Below are 25563 nucleotides of genomic sequence, written 5' to 3'. Positions count from 1 at the left end.
CCATCCTGACCCATGCAGATCCCGAACGGATTCCAGTTTCTGTGCTGGGATGTTCTAGGGAGTGGGTGAGAGGCCCCACTAAGTCCTCTTGGAAAGCACCATGGAGGTGCCTGCCTAAGTCAGGGATTGCTGCCACCTTCCTCAGCCCCAGATATCGCAGGGCCTTCACTTAAATCTGACCCTACCCACCACAACCCTGCACTGTCTGATAGGACATAGGTATAAAACACAAGTGTAAAGATAAGAGTTTCAAAATCATGACACAGAACATTAAACCACCTCACGTACAGGGCACTTTTGAGTGTTGGGCCCTATGTAACTTCACTAGTGAATGAAGACAACCCTGATTAGAAGAAATGATGGAGTTTAAACACTATTTTTTTTCGAAGAATTAAACTGTGGTCCACATTTTCTCTGCCTGCTGATGAAGATGAGGAGGGCTTGCTATTTTTGTAGTAGATGCCCACCTAGGCCTTAGGTTCACATTATGAAAGATGGACTGAAAAGTTGCTGTAAAGCCAGCTGCCTAAATAGAGGTGTTGGGGATATAAAAATGTTTGACAGATACAATGAAAGAAAATGATATTCTAGGTAAACAGTGTGATAAAAACACAAAGGAAGGGAAGTATTAAATATATTTTGGGAAAAGAATATCGGTATATCTTGTTTGATTAAAGAAGAAAGGTGGAATAATAATGGGAGTCCAACTGAAAAATAAGTTAGGACTAGATTGTAAGTGGTTTCACATTCAGTGGAAAGAATATTTGAACTCAAAAGTGTTCCATTAAAGGGAAATAATATGGCCTTATGTTGATTGATACAGATTTTAATTTTATGGACAAGAATTTTATTTCCTGATGATTATTTTGAGCTAATTCAAAATGGCTACATGTTCACAAATCTCATTCTCTAATCTTCAAACTATCAAAGAGAAATGTATTATAGTGGAGAAAACTAGGAATTGGGGACCTGAATACTAGTATTTTGGGAATCTTTAGACTATCCAGGTAGAAATAAGCATTGTGAAGGGGGATTTCTGGGGAATAATAGCTTAGAGTAAGGGCAAATTTTCAAATCTGTACGAGAACCAACCCAAATTACAAAAGTAGGAAATTATAAAATGAAAAAGATGTCTGTGTTGAAATTAGGGAATAAAGTCAAGCACCTATCTGCAAACACTGAAGTTCCTGGAACAGGAATTGTGTGGTAAAGAAGATAAGGATCCTTCCATATCCCAATCTTGAGGATCAAAAGCTGAAGGAAAAGTTAAGACAAAACTAGGAAAAAGCAAACTAGATTATTTTAGCTAAGATTATTTTAATAGTTTGGCAAAAGATAACCACAGACAACTACGTGCAAAGTAGGTGGCTATGAATTAGGTCAGAATGTACAGGGAAATAGACGTATGTTGCACAGTAGTTTGTTTTAATTGATAAGTTCACAATTGTGTAAGGTATTTATTTAAAATTAGAGATTACAAGCCGCTTCCATGACAGCAAGATCACACTGAATGGTATACTGTTGTCCTCCAGTGTGGTAGAATTTTCAATACATCTTCATGGTAGTCCTGGAATATAATCAGACCAGAGTCAAGTAAGATGCTAAAGTGTCTTTCCAGATACAACATTTTTTACAAAAAAGTACAAATTTCTCCACAGACATGGTGAGATCCAAACCCGCAACCTTAGGATGCTGAGTGATTAGATTAAATATATAGATTAAATTAGTTTCATACACCCCCTTTCGGGGGCAGAATTATGTTCCCCAAGATTTGTATGTTTAAATCCTAAGGCCCAGGACCTCGGGTTGTGACCATATTTGGAGATAGGGACATTAAATTAAGTCATCATGGTGAAATGAGGTTAAGGTGGGCCCCCATTCAATTCAATATGACTGATGTACCAATAAAAAGAGATTAGGGCACAGACACACAGAGGAAAGACCATGTGAAGAAGGGAAGAAGGCCAAGGAAGATGCCGCAGAAGAAATTAACTCTGCAGACACCTTGATCTTGGATTTCTAGCTTCCAGAACTGTGAGAAAATAAACGTCTGTTGTTTAAGCTACACAATCTGTGTACTTTATTATGGAAGCCCTAGAAAACTAATATAACCTTCCTGCATAAATTCTAATAAAGACTCATCAACTATACCTAGAAAAAATTAAAAGGGTCCAATTGATATCCAGTTATGGTAGGTTTAGGAAAATATGTTTTTTAATATGCTTACCTACATTCAAGTATTTATAAATAAGAGGAAATGCCATAAAAAAGGGGGTTTCTGAAGAGATAAGCTGATACAATGAACGTAATTGATGGCCACACTTTTTATTTTTCATTCATTAAATTAGAGGCAACAAATAAAAATAAGTTCTTTGAAAATTAAAGATCCCTTTATGAAATAACTATATTCCATGTGATTCTAAACTTTTAGCATTCTGTAAATGTCCTTTTATGTCTAAATACGGAAATTTTAAATATAATTAAATGAACTTTGAGATTTTCCAACTCTCTAATATTATTTTAAATTTTAGGATTCAAAATAAATATGATATACTTTAATAGTTTAAGTTTGTTTCACAAATGCTGCCCACCTTAAATGCCTTTTTGAAATTTCTTTGTCCTCTTTATTATAATCATTTTCTCAATTAACTCTTTATTTATTCTCCATAAATACCATTAAAACAGGCCTATTGGTGCAAATTATTTTCATTGCAGGTGATAGGGCAGCACATTGTAAAAATAGATATGGCATGAGAAAATTTACATACTAAACATCATTGTCCTAAAAGTAGATACCCATTACACATAAAGGGGAATTTTCTCCCTGGCTATATTATGCCCTTTCTTGCTATCTTACTCTTGCCTCTTAGGATAATTTTCTCTAGCACCAACTGCCAGCTTCCCTCCCTCTGCTTCAAAAAGAAAAAAAAAATCCTGATTATCTCTTATGTAGAGAAATTTACTTTTTCTAATGTAAGCCTCTTCTATTTGGGGTATACTTAGAAGGCTTCATCTTCCATGCTCAACTATCCTGTTATTCCAGTAATATGCCCTGTCTTCATCAAAATGTATTTGTATATTTATAAATTAGAATTATGATTATCTACTCTGTAAGTGCTTATTAGCTTATTAGAAATTTCTCTAGAAAAGACCGTATGTCTGTCTGTCAAGATTTATCCTTAGATTCAGAAGTCAAATGCACTTTCATTTTTTTAAAGATACTTCTATATTTCTAGAATAAATGGTTCCAAAGAAGCAACTTAAAATGCTAGTGTAGTATTTCTAAAATAGCATACACATACACATATACATATACTTGCACACACACACACACACACACACACACACACACACATAAATATATACAGGTATACTCTATATTTTACTGACTCACCTAAATTTTTCAAATGCTTTTTAATGTGTATGTAGTCTTAATGAAAATTACATTTCATAAAACTAAAAAAAATTACTAGTTTTTATATCTTCCTACAATGCAAAGATAAATGTTGTAATTTTTGTTAAGTATTTCTATGTATTATGACTCTGGTTAACCCTAAATCTATCATACATTTTATTTTACTTTACTATTATCAAATTTTAGAAGCGTAGTATTAAAATCTACAGTTTAGTTTCAAATCAAATATACAGTCTTCTTGAGTGAAATTTTAGTGGCTGTCATGCACAATTCTTAGAATTGTTCATATTTTTCATTATAAATAGTTGGATTTACTACAGGAAATTTAACCATTTTTCTGTGATGTAACACATGACTTCTAAAGTTCTTTTCATTGCCCTCAAATGCGTAACCTTCACCCTTGAAAGACAATTAAAACACATGAAAAGAAAACAAAAAAACCACATTTATTTAGAGTAAAACCATCTGATTAGAAAATATCTTAAGATAATAAAATAATGAGAAATGAAAATATATTTCCCTATATTTATGCTAAAAAGAAACGATCTTAAGGTCCTCCCCATTTAATTTTAACTTGTAATGATTTCATTCTCTGATTTAAGATAAGCTAATTTTTTTTTAACCATGCAACTGGGTTTAAATAACACATAAACATAGTGATAGACAAGATGCTGGCAATTAAGATGTACCAAAAATAAAGCCTTGGGTATGAATCTTCTAAAATGTTAGAGAAGCAGCAGAGTTATCTGGTATTTGAAAACATTTCTTTGTGGGTAATAATGTTTACTCCTCATTGTTGTATAATTCCCAGTGGTTGACATGAGCATTAAGAAGGATTATAAGAAATCACTTATCTGTCATCACTTTTTATCCCTGGCATTTGTAATATTTTGTATTACTATGAATTAAAATATCACACACAATGAAGGATTGACTTTTGTCTATATGATTTGCCATTTATTAAAATTTTTATTTTGTTTATCAATGAGTTTTGAAAGTATACAATTTAACGATTTGGGATATTAAAACTTATTTCAATGCCTTTATGCTATTAAGGAAAACTAAAACCCAGTAATGATTAAATTACCTGTCTAGACAAACCTTAGACTTAAACCCTACTTTCTTAATTACCACTTAAGCTAAAGTCAGTCCCTCTAATTTAGATTGGGGGATTTCGATAATGTATGAGAATGATTTTATGTAGATTTATAAGTATATATCATTTGATCAGATCTTTTATTCATTGAAATCTTTTTTTAAGAGTATTAGTGTGACTGTTTAAGAAAGTATCAATGTCAAAGTAAAATTTTTAAAAACAATTTGCCTGTTACTAATATTCACTACTTACTTTCAGAAATATATGAATCAGAATTTTCTAGTGTTCTTTATATGTGCACTCGCCATTATATGAGTCATATCACACTAGATATATCCGTTGTCTCACAATATTTTTAATTCTTAGCAGAATTTAAGATAATGCGAAGTGTTAAAAATGTAAAAAAACGAATCACAGAAGTGCTTCTTGATGACGTATAAAAATAAGAGGGGAAAGTGTGAGATATTCTGGGAAATCTCCTGTTGGGTAGAGTTGATTCTTTAATAATACCACAGATAGATAAATAAAAGAACCTTTACCTGTTTCTCTCTAGGCGTAATTCATTTTTCTTATGCTTTTCAGAATCAGTGCTATTTGGGTGGGAGATACTCTTACATTCTGCTTTGAGTTCAGTGTTTTATATTCTTAATCGTGTCCCTCCTTCATGATTACATAATAGTTGAGTTAACAGAGTGAGTATTCAAATGCATATTTTCAGTTTTCATATTTTTGTTCACTACATTGTGTTCCTACAAAATACAACTCATGTAAACTACTAAGCAGAGTGCGGTATTTACTGACAAGACACACCAAATGCTATGGGGAGTAGGAATGGTAGCTGTTCAGGTTCTGTTGAAACTAATGGAGACAGCAATTATTCATTGAACAATTACTTATCTTAAAAAATTCTGTACTAGGTGCTTTATATATATGATGTAATTTTAACATAACTACACATTTTTTTAAGGTAAAGAAACAAGGCATGACAAAATGAGGCTGAGGTGTTCAAGAACAATTTGCCCCAAATCCCAGGACAGTTAAGCTAGAAAGCCATGGTCTAAATACGAGTGTCATGAGACTCAAATTCAGATTCAAATTCTGGCCTTACTGCTAGTTGTGCAAATATATTGATGTTAACTTCTCTAAACTCCAGTTAAACAAAGGTAACATATCAGGATCATTCTGAGGATTAAGTGACAATACAAGAAAAGTGTTTAGCAAATAGCACTTAATAAATATTAGTTGATTTTGCTGCTGCTGTTGTTTCAATTGAAAAAGATTTTGTAGATTAAGCATTTGAGTAATGACTTGAAACATGATACGTTGAAATAATTTTTAATTTTGCTATTGCTTTTAAGTATTATCCTGGTTATAAAGTAATGTGGTACATTATTTCTCACTTAGTAGATGATTTCTAACTTTTGTGTCTCTTTTTAGTGATTGCTATTTGGTTTCTATGATAGTACTTGATACCACATAAGACTGAATAGGTAAATGTCAGGTAGTGATACATATTTTAATATATAATTTTTTATGTGGAAATTTTTCTTTATTATTATTATTATTAATGTTTATGATGAGAAATTAGAACCACAGATACAAAACAAGATTTGTTAAGTTTTTACAACTATTTGAATTATAAAGCAATGGAATGGACTTTTCTACCTAAACATATTTTCTAAATGTATTTTCACATTTATTCACATTTTGAAAATGTAGAATGATGTTTTTTATATGTAATAATATAGACTTTTAAATGATTCACATTGAGTTCAATATTGAAAATATGTAGATGACATGAATATTTTGTTATTTTATCACAAACTATATTCTTTTGGCAATGTAACACTTACTGTATAGCTTAATTATATGAGAACTGTGACTATTAAAATATAGCATAACAATTAGAATCTAAGTGTTTTTTCTCTATGCAAATCCTACTGAAAAGCACAAATAAAGTTTAACTAGTACTTGGGTGGATAGAGGGAACTCGTGCATTTCTTTTAGAAAATGTAATTGTACATGTAATTCAAGAATGGCTAAAAGTATGAGTCAGTCCCATTTCATTAGTAGAGGATAATTTACGATAATTGTCTAGTAATAAAATGTAGATTTATTAATGGCTCTGCTAGTTTCTCTAGAATATAAAGGAAGATACTTACAGGGAAAATGATGTGAATATATCCAACTCAAAATGGTTATATAACTTAATTACAATCATAATGAAAAATTTATTAATTTTTTTCACGCAAGTAAGTTCACTCTTTTAAATTTATTTTTGTAGTACCAATAATGAAGAAATATTCCTAAATCTGCAAAACTGAACTGGTGATCGTTTAAATACATTTGAACTCATTACAAAAGTGAGTGCATAGTTCACAAAGATTGGATTGAGGATGTTTTGATGAAATTTGAATGCCCACCAGAGGGTCATATAGGAGCTAGTGATGGGCTCTCGTATACTAAAGTGCCATTAGACATTATTTAAATTCAGCAAAATTGAAATTTAGTACATACCATAGACTTTGAAAAATAAAACCTTGAAAAGTCTTTATTGCCAAAGTTCTGTTGTACTTCCAGTAGGACCTTTTTAAATTTCCTTTTTCTGTGTATGTTCCCTTCTTAGTTTTTCCATGCTCATGTTCTCAATTATCTTTATAATTGAGATGTTTAGCATCTCAATTATAAAGAAGATGTTTAGCATCTTCTTTTCATATACCATTATAAAGAAGATGTTTAGCGTCTTCTTTTCATATACCATTCTCTATATAATAGAGCAGTATAGAGACACGATTAATGTTTGTGGCTGGGGATAAGTACATAGCTGGTGTTAAAGGCAGAAAAATTTACACTTTCAAAACTACACCTATATTACTAATTTCTACGTTTGTCTTGAACTTGATATGCTTGGGGTATTGACTATCACTTCACTCTTCCTAAATATTGTCTCCACTTTCAGCTGTTCTCTACCATAGCAGTGTCAGGGCGATAAAAGCATCATCTCAATTTTATGAAAAGAAAATAAATTATTGACTGCAGAACTTAGGAATTCAAAGCTCATTTTATTTCAATAAATATTCTGTGTGATGATTCTATGTATCAATTGTATACATAATGAGAGACATTGGATCTACATCATGGACTAATAACCACTCATTGTTTCAAAAATTAAGGGCCTTTTCCTGAATTAATATTGGCAAATAATCACAAAAATGCTGAAGAAAAGATTAAGACATTTGATAGCCTGCACACACACACACACACACACACACACACATTAAGGTCATCTTTGTCCTCTAAAAAAGCATTGCATTTTTCAGACTTTGTGATGTAGTAATTATTCAAATTATGTAAGCTTCAAATATTCACACTCTAATTGTTGAAAAAAAAATGTCAGTGCATTTCCAATAGTACAGAGTTGCTAACTCTCTTCTTTATGTAACAATTACTAGAAAAGTATATTATCTTCCAAGGGGTAACATTTATGTAGGTAACACTTTTTCTCATTTTTTGATTCTTTATTCTATCTATGTAAATAGAAGCTGTTATTATTGGAAGCTGTTATACCAAAATATGGTAATACCGGTTATTATTGGGTGCACCAGAGCAAGAAAAATACCTACTTTATGGTCAATTAATAATTTTGCCCTCTCTCATTTCATTTCCCCTCCAAACAAAGACAAATATAATCTCTTTAATAAAGAACTTTCTACAATTCAATAATATGACAAGAAATCAAATAAATTGGCAAACAATTGGAAAGTTATTTTTAAAAGATACATGAATTGTCATTTGGGGGGTAGGAGTGGATAAATGGAGAAAATTGAATCTTCTTTTTATATTTCTGTATTTTTCAAATGCTATTTCAAGTATGAGTAATATAAAAGTACCAATTATGAAATAATAAAACCCTGAAAAAGCCCCAACTTTTCTAAATAAAAAAACAACATAATATGTAGAAATCCATGTTCTCATCTTAATAAAGAACATAAATAAGTCCTTTTACTGTGATTAGGAATCTTGCAATGTTCAGTAATCATCATTCTATGTAATAAAAGTAAATACACATAATAATAAATATTATAATATTTATGCAGTGATTATTTTATAACAGTAATTATAACCTACATAATTATAATAATTTGTAATAATTCTATATAATAATTCAATAATAATTTTATATTCTATGCACTAATTCAATAACAATTGTATTAAAATTATTGTATATTTGTATAGAATAATTAAGAAATAAACATTATTGGTCAGGGAAAAAAAGAAAGTTCTGCCAGCTTGTATAGACACAATCTTAGAATCACTACTAGTTCATAATTTCCCATATGTCATCACACTAAAGAGAACACTGTATCTTGTTTTCTAAATGGCCACTAACTCTCATAATTACCTTCTTTGGAACTCCCCCCTTTCTGAATGACACTGATGATGATTTTACTTTGACTTTGTTAAGACTGGTATGTTTTGGTTTGGGATTTTGGAGATGCTCACCCTATGTAAGTCATTATTTCCACTGAATGGTCCAAATTGTATTCATTAATTTACCTGACATATGGTTAATGAGTGTATGCTACATGTTTGAAATAGTTCTGTACACTGAAGATAACCACAGGAAATATGTCACATTGCTTTTCTTCTCTCTTGGAGCTTTTATTCTTGTGCGGGAGACAGGGAACATGCAGTAAATGATTTACATTAGGTGGATAGGTAGATAGATAAAGATAAATTAGGTTAGAAATTAGATTAGATAGATACAGACAGACTGGCAGACAGGTGGTTGTATGTTACATAGAAGAATAAAGTATGTTAGAAGTAGCTGGGTAATTGGGCAGTGAGAGAATGGGCAGTGAAATATGTCTGAATCAAAATGGATCACAGACCTAAATGTAAAATATAAAACTATAAAACTCCTAGAAGAAAACATAGGAGTGAATCTAGATGACCACACGTTTGGTGATGACTTTTTAGATACAACACCAAAGGTGCAATATGCATGAAAGAAAGAATTGATAAACTCGACTTCATTAAAAAAAAAAAAAACTCTGTGAAAGACACTGTCTAGAGAATAAAAAGACAAGCCACAGCCTGGGAGAAAATATTTACAAAAGATATATCTGTTAAAGGACTGTTATCTTAAATATACAAAGAACTCTTAAAACTCAAGGATAAGTAAACAAACAATCTAATTTAAAAATGAGCCAAAGACTCACCAAAGAAGATACACAGATGGTAAATAAGCACATGAAAAGATGCTCCACATTTTATGTCATCAGGGAACTGTAAATCAAAACAACAATGCCACTATACTCGTATTAGAATGCCAATATCCAAAGTACCCAATGCTTGGGAAGATCTAGACTCTAGAGCAACCAGAATGCTCAGTCATTGCTGGTGGGAATGAGCAATGGTACAGCCACTATAAAAGACACTTTGGAGGTTTCTTTTATATGATGTATGTATACACACACACACACACACATACATACATACACATATGTATGTATGTATATTTTTGACATATAAAAAGCTGTACGTATTTAATATATATAATTGATGACTTGATGAGTTTGGAGGTAAGTATACACTTGTGAAACCATCTGTCCAATCTGTGGCATAAACATACCCATAACCACCATAGCTTTTCTCCCACCTCTACATATTATTGTCTTTTTTTTGTACGATAATAAAACTTAACATAAGATCTATCCTCCAAGCATATTTTTAAGTTCCCAAGGCACTGTTGTTATAAAACTAAACATATTCTTATCATACAGTCCAGCCATTGCACTTTATGGTACTTAACCCAAAGGAATTAAAAACTAATGTCCATGCAAAAAACTATACATGGATGCTATACCTAGCAGCTTTATTCATTGTTGCCAAAATTTAGAATCTACCAAGATGGCTTTCAGTAGGTGAATGGATAAATAAACTGCGGTACATCTAGACAATGGAATCATTTTTCAGCACTAAAAAGAAATAAGCTTTCAAGCCATGAAAAGACATGCTGGAATCTTAAATGCTCATTACTAAATGAAAGAAACCAGTCTAAAAAGGCTATGTGCTATATGGCTCCAACTATGTGGCATTCTTAAAAAGGGGCAACTATGGAGACATTAAAAAGATCAGTGTTGTTTGAGGTATTGGGAAAGAGTGGGGTGAATAAGCAGAGCACAGGATTTTTTAGGATAGTAACACTACTCTGTATGATACTGTAATGGTAGATATATATCATCATACATTTAAATAAAATAAAATATAAAATAAAATAATAAAATAAAATATAAAATAAAATAAAATAATAAAATAAAATAAAAATGTGCACTACCCAGAGTGAACTGTACGTAAATTGTGGGCTTTGGGTGAAAATATCTCAATGCGCATTCATCAATTGTAACAAATGTACTACTCTGATGGGGGGGCGTTGATGACAGGGGAAGCTATGCAGGGGTGGAGGCAAGGAATGTGCAGGGAAATTTGGCACCTTCTGATCAATTTTCTGTGAACCTAAAATGGCTATAAAAAATAAAACATATTTTAAAGAGTCTGGAAAGATAAAAAATTGAGTTGAGAATAATTCAGCACTGTGAATGAATCAGCGATGTGAAGTTCTTGGAGAATTTTGTTATTCGCAGAGGGAACAAGTGTGAAGCCTTGAAACTATAACGATCTGTACAGTTAAATAAAGAATGAAATCCAGTGTGACAAAAGCATGATAGATAATAACGTTGGTACCACATGAAGACAGAACAGCCAAATCATTACAGCCTCTATGTAGTCAAAGCAACAGGAACCCTTATGCTATATGTCACACTAACACAATGGAAAGTTTAGAGTAATGGGGGAGCATGATGATTTCTGTGTTGAGAATGGGATGTGGGGTGGTGGTGAAATAGGGAATTCACCTGCATTAGGGTGCTTTTGGGGTTTCCAAGTGAGATATAAAGGCTAATTGGAATTCTAGTGTAGAAGTGGTAGAAATGAAGTGAAGTAGAACAATTCAAATGTTTTGGAGGTAGTCAAGCAAGACTTACTAAGATAAGCAGAATGAAGAAAACAGAATGATTATGAATGACTCACCAGTTTTGAATTGAGTCACAAGTTAGATGTTAGTTTCATTTATTGAGCTGGGGAAAATGAGGTTTGGGTGGAGGGTTATCTTCTCTTTGGGATATGTTAATTTTGAGATGCCTGAGAGACAGTCAAGTACATGTTTTAATTTAATATTTGGATGTATGAGTTTGGAGCTGAGTGGGTAAGTCAGTACTGGCTTTAAAATGTAGGATTCAATAGCGTAAGAATGCTGTGTAATAAAGCCATGGGAATGGATGGAATAACTTAAAGAAATATATACAGAGAAAAGAGAAGAGGGCCTAGGATAAAAAGACATTGCTGTTGGAATTGGCTGTATGGAAATTCTTCGTAGCTTCGGTGCATTTCAGTAGAATGGTAAAAGCTGAATCTCAATGTTTCTTTCACTAGGCATTAAACTTGAATTTAACATATGACTTTTGAATACCATGTTAGAGAATAATCTTAAAGGCTTTTTTTTTTTTAAGAGGAAAAGGGGATTTGAAATAATGATTCCCAAAATCCACAGAGAGATGCTAACATTTCCAGAAAAGTTTGAAAATCTGAATGTAGAATTTTGTTACAAGCAGATGGAGAATGAGGAGATTCGTGGAATGGGGAGAGGAGAACAAAAGGGCAGGATTCTATTCTCTTTGTCATTGCCACTGATCCAGATCAGCTTCCTGGAAAACCCTGAGTTATAGTAGCCATTAATCCTTGGGTAGTTGATGTCTGGGGACAGAGGCCAAGTTTAACGAGTAAAGCAGTTATACTTCAGTGTTCATAGAAAGCTAGCTCTTGAAAGCTTGTGGAATAGGAGTCCCTTTGATATCAAGCTTGTCACTTAGAAAAAAAATCACTTAGCAAATTCTTCAACAATATTGAGTTTGAGAGAAAATGTTTGAAATCAGAAGAGATTTAATTGCCACAAAATAGTTGGGAAATCCAAGGGTTGCATTTTGCTTTTTATTGCTTTTTATTTTTTCTTCACATTAGACAGGACTTATAGGTCACAAGAGAGCTTAATATAGTTATGAAGATACACAGTTAATTTTTTTCACATCTAAATAATATGTAGATATTTTTACTGTTAGACTCTGAATTCTGCTTAATTTGATTTTCTATACGTATTTACCAGTTTTTCTGGAATCTCTTTAAAATGTTTCATTTAAATTTACTCACATTGGTAATTTGGACAGTTTTCATTTCCATCCTTCATTAAATGGAGAGAAATTGGCCACTATTTTCTATTCAAAATAAAAAAAAAATCTCTTAATAAGTAATTGTTAAGGTTATGATATACCATAAACCAGTTTCTTCTCCCTCATGAAAAATAAGTCTACTTCCCTTAAGCTTTTAATTGACACTTTTTATATCTTCATTTATGTGTTCTCACCAAATGCTTCAAATATTCATCATAATAAGAATGCAAAAACTTGATAAAATTCTAGTAAAAACCATATCAGCAGATTACAGAGATTTTACAAGAACAGTGTCAGTTCAAACCTTTAAATTGGTTCAATTGTTTAATCCAATTTGGCTTGAAACAAAACAAAACTAACTTACCAAATGTGTTTATCTTGGCTTGGAAGTGGAACATTCAACATCCATCAACCTGGTTGTGTCTACACTTCAGAGATAGTGATATAGGAAGTAATAATTTTTTTTTCCTTTTTTTAAGGAATGCTACCTTTAATTTGTATTTGTATTTATTTGAAAGTAGACTTGAATTTGTTTGACTCCTTCTTTTGACCCCTATGGTTATTTGTTTAAATTTGTGGATACAACTTCAGATTGTTTGAATCTGTGAATTCAACATCTGCTTTCTTGAATTGTTACAAAGGTTTCTTCTTTTTTCTTTTTCTTTTTCATGTTCACAGATTCAGCATCATTAACTTCTACATCCTTACTTGTAGATTCTTTAAATCAGTCTAGGGATCTTTCATTGAATCCTTCATATCCCCAAAGTTAACATAAGTACCCTCCAAGTCCTTCAACGAATCATCTCTTAATTTTTCTTAACATATCTCATATTTTTATGAAGTTTTTCTGAGTCATTCTTTTGTCGTCCTTTGCCCCATTTTTAAAAGTATTTGATTCTTTGAACCCCCTTTTTTACTCATAGATTCAGTTTAAGACTACTAAAATTGTTTCACCAAATACACTTTTGAATTATAACCTAAGGCCTACTTATCCTTCTTTGCCTCTTTCTTTGCCTCTTTCTTTGCCTCTTTCTTTGCCTCTTTCTTTGACTCTTTCTTTACATCTTTCTTTGAATCCTTCTTTGCAGCCTTTGCATGAGCAGGTTCTGTGTCAGTGGTTTTCTTGTCATCTTTCTTGGCATCTTTCTTGGCATCTTTCTTGCCCTTTGAGTCATCACTTTTTTCACTGGATTTCTTTGTGTCTTTTTTCCCATCTTTATCCTTCTTTGCATCCGCTTTTTCATCTTCAGATTCTGCAGCTGACCCCTTGTTCTTCTTTGAACCTTTGTCCTTTTTTGACTCTTTCTTTGTGTCTCCTTTCTCAGCTTCTAATTCTGTAGTGGACTCCTTACCCTTCTTTGAATCTTTCTTATCTTTTTTTAAATCTTTCTTTGTGTCTCCTTTTTCAGCTTCTGATTCTGCAGTTGACTCCTTGCCCTTCTTTGAACCTTTCTTATCTTTTTTAAAATCTTTCTTTGTGTCTCCTTTTTCAGCTTCTGATTCTGTAGTTGACTCCTTATCCTTCTGTGAACCTTTCTTATCTTTTTTAAAATCTTTCTTTGTGTCTCCTTTTTCAGCTTCTGATTCTGTAGTTAACTCCTTGCCCTTCTTTGAACCTTTCTTATCTTTTTTAAAATCTTTCTTTGTGTCTCCTTTTTCAGCTTCTGATTCTGTAGTTGACTCCTTATCCTTCTGTGAACCTTTCTTATCTTTTCTTGAATCTTTCTTGAGGTCTCCTTTTTCAACTTCTGATTCTGTAGCTAACTCCTTGTCCTTCTTTGAACTTATCTTGTCTTTTTTGGCATCTGGTTTTGCCATATCTTTTTCACCTTTAGTTTCTGCTTCTGAGCCCTTGTCTTTCTTTGAATCTTTTGGTTTTTTTGACTCTTGTGAAACTGTGGATGCAGGCACTGAATCTGATTCATCCCTCTTGTCTGCTTTCTTGTCTTTTGTATCTGTCTCACCTATTGCTGGAGATAAAGGTTTCTTTACACCTCCTACTTCAGCATCCTTCTTGAAGAGAAGGGTTGGTTTATATGGAGGCTGTCTCCTGGCAGCCAAATAAACAGATGGTCTTTCAGAAATTCTCATTAAAGAACGGTGCATCCATAAGGGTCGTTTAGAATCTCCCTTTAATTTATCTTCATCATATTTCTGAAAAATCGTGAGAATAATGATAAGTAACTTTTGTGAGTTACACAACCTTTATTACCAGATACCAAATACATTTTGACTTTAACCATGAAAAGATTTTAGATTTTAATAAATAGTGTGTAACTTGTAGATTTTATAGCTACTCTGCTTTTTCAATTTCAATCTTTTTCAAACTAATGGATAGCCATATCTCATTTTGAGTTGAATTCTAATTTAGAGTATCTTCATAATTCCCTTAAGATTGTATGTGAAAATTGGTTCAGACTTTCATTTACCAATGACATATATCAGAACCTCTTTTAACAATCTTCTTTGACTCTGTATTTTTGAGATTCTTGGAATGTCTTGCCCAGCCTCCATTCCTAGGCTAACTTAGAAACTATTTTCTAATATCTGATAGTTTTGTTTTCAGGCAGATGGTGGTCTCTACTGTTACATTAAAACTTTCTGGAATTTATAGTGCTAAGTGGCTAAAAGTAAAAGCCTGAAACTCCTCCCGCATGACAAGATATAAATTGAGTGTCACCACATAGGAAGCTGCAGTAATTAAAGTTGTAACATTCAATGGAAATTAATTTCTGTAAAATGGTACATTTTGTTTTCAATTTGTAACTAAATATTTGCAAAAGTTTAATTGCAAAAACAGCAAATTTGGGAAGCAATGTTAACAAACATATCTCTTAATAAAGAAAGAAATAAGAAGAAAAAAGAAAAGAAAAACGAGAAAACAGAAGAACCCTGGGTCATTAAAGACGGGATAATATTCCCTAAAATAAGCAAGAGTTGATGATACTTTCATCTTGTGAAGTTTTCTTTGAACATTTTCATATCCCATGATGACTCCAGACACTTTGGGAAATATTTATCTTCCGATATTCAGAATCCAGAATTTTACCATGTTTCCCCGAAAATAAAACCTAGCTGGACAATCAGTTCTAATATGTCTTTTGGAGCAAAAATTAGTATAATACCTGCTCTTATTTTAATATAAGACCAGGTATTATAATGTAATACAATACAATACAATATAATATAATATAATATAATATAATATAATATAATATAATATAATACAACATGTAATATAATATCCCGTCTTATTTTACTATAATATAAGACCTGGTCTTACATGATATGATATGATATGATATGATATGATATGATATGATATGATATGATATATGATACGATACCGGGTCTTACATAAATTTTTGCTCCAAAAGACACATTAGAGCTGACTGTCCGGCTAGGTCTTATTTTCAGGGAAACATGGTATATTACAGGAAATGAGGAAGCATTGAAACTTGATCAGAGTATAATGTAACACCAGGATTTTAATGGGGGGGTTACCACTAGCTGGCAAACATTTTTCGAATGTTCATACTAACTGTAGCATTAGGGTCTCCAGATTTCTGTGCTTTTGGATACATTTTTTTCTATAATGTGGGGTTACTGAACAAATAGTTAATTTTAAATAAGGGGGAATTTTTTATATACAGTGGAATACAAATAAAACATCTATTTTCTCTAGGTAGTAGAATTTGAATTATCTTTAACTGTTTAACAGAGTACTTAAAAGGCATATGCAAATTAAATTGAATTGAATTGAAATGTATAATTCAGTTTCTCAGTTACACTAGCCTCATTTCAAGTGTGGAAGAGCCACATTTGGATGCAAAGATATAAAATATTTCCATCATCACAGAAATCTCATTGGTCAGTTGTGATCTTACGCATGATTTCACAAATTTATTGCTAGTAAAATTATATGTTCTTTTCAATACTCACAAGAACTGTATTATCTTGTAGTTGGGAAGGTTTTGATCTTAATTTTTTTCCTGGCCGCTGTGGTTTGGGAAACACCAGGGCAAAGTGTTGCTGATTCCATGATTTTTTGCTTAATTCACTGACTAAAATAAGAAAACATTAACCATATACTTAAGAATAAATAGAATTTCATCAGAACGTATGTGGCAATAGCTATTTGAATAAACAAACAATTTAAATTTTGTGTTCATTTATTTGGTAATGTTTGAAACTCTTCTATTAATATGAGAAAATAAAAATTGATTATTTTATGTTACCACTTTTGCAGAAAACTATATAAAGTAGTGATTGAGAAATTAATATGTGTATAATATAAAGGGAATGAAACCAATTTGCTGCTTCCTTTCATTCTCTCTATGTAATCCAATCTAGACTTTTGCTTTATACTTTTTTGGTTAGAATACAATTCTATTAAGAACAGAAAATATGGTAACTACTTCTGTAGCCCTCAAAGTAATTAGTGCAGTGCCTATTATAAAATATTTAGTAAATATGTGATTGAATAGAAACGTGAATGCTTTAGGTCTCTTAGTAATCATTTTCCAAGCTACAAGAGTATTATACATTCAAGAACTGAATTGTTATAGGTGATGTTATAGGTGGCATATTAATAAAGAAAATTGACAAATAAAGAGTACCCACAGAATTGTGACTGGGAGGGTAAAGTTACTTGCAAACTATAATAGAAACGGTTCAAGACATTTAAGTTACCAATGAAACAAGTAAGAGAGATATCCTCATTGTTTTTGAGTATGTGCAGTAATAGTGAGTGTAAGAGAAAATAGACTTTACTGTCACGTTGACTGGCCTTGTCAAGTAATGAATTTTTAGCCAGTTATAAGCTTGATACAATCTATCAGGAATATAGTAGAGGACATTTATGATATGGGTATGGGTGAGAAATTGTTTATCCAATTTTCTACACTGGCTTTCAACTGTGAGATTATCTGATGAAATGATTTCTAACATGTAAATATGTCCACCTTTATGGTGCTGTATATACTTGCTTCATCTCTTTTAGATTTACAAACAAAATATATTTAAAAGGTATTCACTGAGCCCACACAAAAGGTCCCTTGGAAAATGAACAGTTGATTTTTAATAATATTCCACGATAACGACTTCTTTATCACTTTGAAATGAGGATAATCACTAATCTTTAAAAATTAATCATACATCTTCATATATATATGTATATATATATATACATATATACACGTGTGTGTGTGTGTGTATATATATATATATATATATATATATATATAATTACTTACTTACCTGGAATGTAATTATCATATGTCCCAAAGTTTATTTTTTGGCTGTTAAAATAAGAGGAAAAGGTTTTAATTAATTTACACAAAAATGTCTCTATTTAATGATCAGTATTATGCATAAGCACTTGCCATCACCAACTAGAGAAATATTTTGCATTCTCAGATCTTCAATATTATGTAAGTTTACTCGGTCCCAGAAAAATAGAGGAGAGCAAACGTGTGTTTTTAGAACAAACTTCAACAGAACTAAAACAAGAGGGATAAAGCATAAGAAAAAACTTCCCAACTTGCTTTATTTAAATAATAGATTTTTTATATTGTGAAACTGTGATTGAATTCATTTTCCCCATCTCATGCTCCAAATTTCCTTTCAGTTGAATTTTAACTAAAATGGCAATTTGAAAATATTAGACTTTAGTAAAACAAAATCTTCAAAATAGTTTCAGAATTTAAGCAAATCCAAATCATCAATGGCATATGTGTGTGTCTATGAATGTGTGTGTGTTTGTCTGTGTGTGCACCACAGTATTGACCAGAAATTTTTTGTTCTTGTTCTCTAAGAAAATGTGAGAAGTAAAATTATATTGCAAAGTATTTTCCATTTGTAAGTTCCCATTTGTTGTCGTACTATGTGAACGTGTTTGTTGCCAAAAAGGGAAGTTTTATAATCAATTTTTTATATATTCATAATGGAGGCAAATATTAAGATTTACTAGAGAAATATTATTCTCATCTTCCCATTATGTTACAGAAATAGCGTCCTTGTTGATCATGATTGAATTTGTGCCTTACACAAGCACACATAAATATAAACACACATACCCAGTGTTTTACTTATTTTGACATTACATAAGTATTAATAATCAATTACATTTTAAAAAGTATCATGATAACTTCATTAAATTTCTAGTCCCTAGCACAAAACCTGGCACATTTTTAAATTTGTCACTCTTTAAAAATTTTGAGGGCCGGCCCGGTGGCTCAGGCAGTTAGAGCTCCATGCTCCTAACTCAAAAGGCTGCTGGTTCGATTCCCACATGGGCCAATGGGCTCTTAACCACAAGATTGCCAGTTTGATTCCTCGAGTCCCACAAGGGATGGTGGGCAGTGCCTCCTGCAACTAAGATTGAACACAGCACCTTGAGCTGAGCTGCCTTCCGGATGGCTCAGTTGTTGGTTGGAATGCAGGCTCTCAACCACAAGGTTTCCAGTTCGATTCCTGGAGTCCCACAAGGGATGGTGGGCAGTGCCCCCTGCAACTAAGATTGGACACAGCACCTTGAGCTGAGGTGCCGCTGAGCTCCCTGATGGCTCAGTTGGTTGGAGCTTGTCCTCTGAACTACAAGGTTGCCAGTTCGACTCCCACCAAGGGATGGTGGGCTGCAACTAGCAACGGCAACTGGACCTGGAGCTGAGCTGCGCCCTCCACAACTAAGATTGAAAGAACAACAACTTGACTTGGAAAAAAGTCCTGGAAGTACACACTGTTCCCCAATAAAGTCCTGTTTCCCTTCCCCAATAAAATCTTTAAAAAAATTTTTGAATGAAATAACAATAAAATTTTGCATATGTTGCCTAATAAATTATCTAGTCTGGTGTTTTCTTATCTGAGGATGTGTGTTAAAATCACTTGCCCCACTGTATCTAAACCTCTAGGTTTGGACATAGCCAATGTACATTTATACACTGCTGAAGACATTTTGATATTCAACTATGGTTATGAACTTTTCTGTTCTAATTACTCTGAAAGAGGAAATATTTCAGGTCCATATAACAGTATTATTAAATTTGAAATTTAAAAATTAATTCATAGGCATGGTCCATTAATTTCTTGTATAATTTTTAGGGTGTATTCTTTGATTATCAAGCAATTGAATTAGAAATCAATAAAATATATATAGAAAATACAAAGAAGTTGTATAGTGAGGAAGGCAGATAATCGAAAAATTGATTCATTTGAAATATGGAGTTGGAGGAGAGCTGTACGGATACCCTGCTGCCCAACCCCCCTACACACACAAACACTCACATTTATTAGCAAAGTTTTATTACCCTTGAACCATGCCCTCTAAAGGTCAGTAGCACTTTTCAGTCACTGTGACATTAAAAAAAAAAAAAAAAAAAAAGTTCCTATATATTTCTAAGTGACCCCTAAGGGGTGATAGTTGCCTGAATGAGAACCATGAATGATTTTATTTGTTATGTTCCAAAATACAGTATAATAATAAATGAAATAAGAATCACATTGAAAATGACTTATCTAAAGCCATGTCTGTGTTTTAGTCAAGTGAATGAACTAGTTAAGTCTTGGATCAAAACAACATATAAAGCTGCTTGAGAACATGTTTGAAAAACACAGACTCTTGTTTATCAATGGCATAATAAGGTTGTAACAAACATCTCTTTACACTAAAGAGAATAAATATAAAGCTAACTAGAGCATTTCAGTTATTTTAAAACGTAAAATTTGACAAGAGGACTTACAATCTTGGTAAAGACATTTCTCCCACCTATGATTTGCCAGGCCTTATGCACTCTAAATTTAAATTAGTGATGATGAGAGGTGACCTCATAAAGAGTCCAAGAGCTCTAGTGGTTAAAGGGACAAAGCAAGAGAATCCACTTGTACTTGTGTCCTAATAGTTTCTACTATTCATTCTAAGATTGGTATCTACTTTCACTCATTACTACTGACTAAATACAACTGGTAGTTTTAAAATAACCCATTGATTTTACCTCTTAAAAAAAACACTTGTTTCAACTTTTCATGTGGTTTTATTTTGTTGACTGATATGACAAAAGGATGAATTTCAGCATTTATCTGTTAAAATCAGTTGTAATCCTAACTTCCCTGACATTCATGTGTCTTTTGTTCAATTATTTGTGTAGCTTTACATTGCCTTTTCCCATCTTAATCTTATGGGTTGCTCATAGATACAAGATTTTAAAGAAGGCTAGATACTTTTTAAAACCATCAACTTACTCATAGATCTGAGTTAGATAATTTTTATTCCACGCACCACTCAATCCCATTAATAGATGAAAACAGATATTAAATAGAGTAGTATGTGAACATGTTGCCATTATCTATCTCCTTTTAGGAAATTTCAACTGATTTTTTCCCCCTTAAGGAATAGAGTTATTAAACTTCAGCCATGGTTAGAGATAAACTACCGTGTTTCCCCCCAAATAAGACCTAGCTGAAAAATCAGCTCTAATGCATCTTTTGGAACAAAAATTAATATAAGACCTTGTATTATATTACTATATTATATTATATCATATCATATCATATTATATTATAATTTTATATTATATCCAGTCTTATATTATGGTAAAATAAGACCGGGTCTTATATTAATTTTTGCTCCAAAAGACGCATTATTAAAGCTGATTGTCCATCGGCTAGCTCTTACTTTCGGGGAAACACGGTATAAAAATCTCTGTGTTTTTTCTCAAAGACAGTCATTCTCTCATGTCTCAGACCATGGTAAGTTCTAGATGAGTTGGACGGGGAACACTCATATAAGGGGATTTAGGAATTGAGCTTTCTCTGAACTAATTGCTTCACTATCCACTAACTTAACACTATTTATGCTCATGTTTTTCTGCAAAGTGGTGATATAATAAAGTCTAATTTCCAAATCCACAATATTTTGTGTAGGATTTTATAGTGTATACCTTGTTTATGAAAGTATTTTTTCCCAGTGCATTTCTTCTATCAGCATGTAGTAAGATCCAAATCACGAATGGACAGCCAACAAAGCTTGCCTTCTGCACCATGACCTCTTGAATTAATGTCTTATTAAATTCTTAACTACATATGTATGATTTATTAAGGTCTTACAGAGCTAATGATCTTTTTTTATAGTAAGCCAGTGCTATTTTTCTATTGCTATATAACAAATGACCACAAACTTATTGTGGTATAAAACAAAACACATTTAAAATCTTGTAATCTGTAGTTCAGACTCTCATGTAAGTTCCGTTGGCTCCTCTGCTCAGTCTCTCACAGATTGAACTGAATTTATTTACTTGACTGAACTCATCTGGAGCCTCTAAGAAAGGATCTGTTTCCAAGCAATATTGCACTTGGCAAAATTCAGTTCCTTGTGGCTATAGTTCGAATGTCTCTGTTTTCTTGTTTGCTGTCAGCATCAGTATGGGCTGCTTTCTGCTCCTAGCAGCTGTCCGTATTCCTTCTCACATGACCCCTTCCATCTTCAACCAGCAGTGTTTCATTGATTCCTCATCTTCTAAATTTCTATTATTTTTCTGTCTTCCTCTACTGCTTTCATCTAAGGAAAACCTTGTCTTCTAAAAGGCCCGAGTGAGTAGATTCGGTCCATCCAGATAATCTATTCATTTTAAGGTCACGTGTATCTCACTATGGGAATTATAACTCTTCATATTCACAGTCCCACCTACAATTCAAAAGAAAGGGTCATTGGGGGTCATTCTTAGAACTCTGCCTACTTACAAAGCCAAAATGAAAGGGTTGCGTTAGCATTTGAGGCTTATTAGAAATATATTAGCCTCATACATATTATTTTTATAACCTAGTATTTCACCAGTGTCTATCCAGCAGCAATACTGTCATCACACACAAGTGTTTTTGTTATTGTTTTTTGAAAAGGCCATTGAGCTTAGTGATCATGTCCTCAAATATAAATATTATACTTCAATATACATAAAACAAAATATTTTAAAATGTACTTTAAGCATTTTACAGGTCATATAATTATTTATATACATTAACTCATTTATTTCCTATAACATAGTAAAAAAATAAAGATAGTTTGTCCTTGATAGTCACAGTTATTTCCTAAGACTTTGTAATGTGTTATCAATTTTAAACTTTGGTATATATTTTTCTCCATACATTCTCCATATAACTAAAATAGATTATTTAACCTTGTGATGGTGCCATTGATTACTATATTTATATATGTAAGCCTGCACACATGTATGCATGTATGATTTATGTATCTATCTATTAACATATCTATCCTATCTCACTCTCTCTTACATAAAGGATTTAAGAAGCCAAACAAGGGGGGAGATATATATCTATATCTATATAGGTATCTATAGATATCTATATCTATATATCTATATCTATATCTATATAGATATAGATATATAGATACCTATATAGATATAGATACATATATATCTTATATATAATATATAAGTATATAATACATTCTTATATATGTTGCATAGCATAATATTTTGTGTCATTATTGTAAAAATTAAGCAGGAAATTGTGCAAATATCTAAAGTTTGTTTCTATTAAATGTAAGTAAAATCATGAGTGATCAGCATGATAAATTATTATAAAATGAACAAACCTTTTAACAAGTCTCTAAGTTGCAAGTAGATCATTACTAATAACCTATGATCTATTCAATTTATTATCCTTTATTCCCTATACATAGGTGAGCACTATTCTGTCTTGCAATAGTATTAATTTTGTCTATTTTTGAAATCTGGGAATAGTATCATATAATAGCATTTTCTTATATGTGGCTTCTTTCAGTATATATTTTGGATATTCACTTATAGTTGCATATATTTGCAGTTCGTTCATACATAATTTCTATAAATAAAAATATATGTGGTTTTATAAGTGTTATATGTATATACATAGTTTACTTATATTTTGTACAATTGATGAGCATTTATTTTACCTCCAGTTTTGTTTTTTTATTAGTTTCAAGTGTACAAAATAATGTAATAGTTAATACATTTACACCCCTCACAAAGTGATAACTTGCCCCCAATCTACTACCCCTCAGATATCATATATACCTGTTACAATTCCATTGACTATATTCCCTATGCTGTACTTCACATCCTGTGACCATATATATAGAGACCATATATATACATATGGTCTATATATATGTATATATACATATATTAAATGTACATGTATATATATACACACACACACACATATATATATATATACATGTACATGTATATATATTTATACACACACATTTTATTATAGTTGACATTCAATATTGTTCAGCTTCAGCTTCAGGTGTACAGCACAGTGGTCAGGCATCTACGCTGTCCATGAACTGGTCTCCCTTATAAGACAAGTGCCCATCTGACACCCTACATAATCTTTACATTATTGATCATATCACCCAAACTGTATTTCATATCTCTGTGGCTATATTGTGACTACTAATTTGTACTTTCTAATCATTTTATATTCTCCCCCATCCTCCCCTCCCATCTAGCAATCATCAGTTTTTTGTTTTCTTTCCCCTATATCTCTGAATCTATTTCTGTTCTGTTTGCTTCATTTATTCTGTTCTTAAGATTCCACATATAAGTAAGATCGTATGGTGCTTGTCTTTCTTTGTCTGACTGATTTCATTTAGCATAACATTCTGTAGGTCCATCTATGTCGTTGCAAATGGTAAGATTTCATTCTTCTTTATGTCAAGTAATACTCCAATGTATAAATAAATATGCCACAGTTTCTTTATCCAGTTGTCTATCAATGGGTATTTCAGTTGTTTCTATGTCTTGGCAATTGTGAATAGTACAGCAATAAACATAGGGGTGCATATATTTTTTTAATTAGTGTTTTGGATTTCTTAGGATGGATACTCAGCAGTGGAATTGCTGGGTCATAAGGTAGTTATGTTTTCAATATTTTGAGGTACCTCCATACTGTTTTCCATAGTGGCTGCATCAATCTGCAATCCCACCAATAGTGCATGAGGGTTTTCTTTTCTTCACATCCTCTTCAACACTTGTTGTTTGTTGATTTATTGATGATACCCATTCTGACGGGGTGAGATGGTATATCATTGTGTTTTGTGTTTGCATTTCTCTAATGATCAGTGACATTGAACATTTTTTCATATGTCTGTTGGCCATCTGTATGCCCTCTTTAGAGAAATGTCTCTTCATATCCTCTATCCATTTTTTAATTGGGTTTGTTTTTTTGGTGTTGAGTTCTATGAGTTTTCTATAAATTTTTGATATTTACCTCTTATCAGATGTGTCATTGGCAAATATCTTCTCCCATTCAGTAAGATGGCCTTTTGTTTTATTAATGGTTTCCTTTGCTGTGGAAATTTTTTTAGTTTGATGTAATCCCATATGTTTATTTTCTTCTTTTGCTTCCCTTGCCCGAGGGGATATATCAATAAAAATATTACTGAGTAGTGTCTGCAAACTTACTTTCTATATTTTCTTGGAGGAATTTTATGGTTTCATTCAGGTCCTACATTTAAGTCTTTAATCCATTTTGAGTTTATTCTTATATATGGCGCAAAAAGGTGGTTCAGCTTCATTTTTTTTGCATTTTTTCCCAACACTACTTATTAAATAGACTGTCTTTACCCCAATGTAAATTATGCTTCCATTGTCACAGATTAACTGACCATATAGGAATGGATTTATTTCTGGGCTCTCTATTCTGTTTCATTGATCTACATGTCTGGTTTTTGCCAATACCGTGTTGTTTTGATTACTATAATC

The 25563-nt window shown here is 32.1% G+C and overlaps 1 protein-coding gene across 1 annotated transcript in view; it reads right to left on the bottom strand.

Annotated features, from left to right (window-relative positions):
- Positions 1-20114, bottom strand: part of CYLC2 (cylicin 2) — a gene marked incomplete at both ends in the record, with an annotated part of 66462 nt that extends 46348 nt beyond the window's left edge. Inside the window, 4 exons of the mRNA XM_081066700.1 lie at positions 13823-14950; positions 16739-16860; positions 18056-18096; positions 20104-20114. Of these exons, the coding sequence (XP_080922826.1) occupies positions 13823-14950; positions 16739-16860; positions 18056-18096; positions 20104-20114 (1302 nt within the window). The remainder of the gene's footprint in view (positions 1-13822; positions 14951-16738; positions 16861-18055; positions 18097-20103) is intronic.
- Between the last annotated feature and the right edge of the window lie 5449 nt (positions 20115-25563).

Source organism: Rhinolophus hipposideros (assembly GCF_964194185.1).
Source record: "Rhinolophus hipposideros genome assembly, chromosome: 11".
In the NCBI taxonomy this organism is placed as follows: domain Eukaryota; kingdom Metazoa; phylum Chordata; class Mammalia; order Chiroptera; family Rhinolophidae; genus Rhinolophus; species Rhinolophus hipposideros.
The sequence above is the reverse complement of the archived record's forward strand: the minus strand, read 5'-3'. Positions and strand labels throughout refer to the sequence as shown.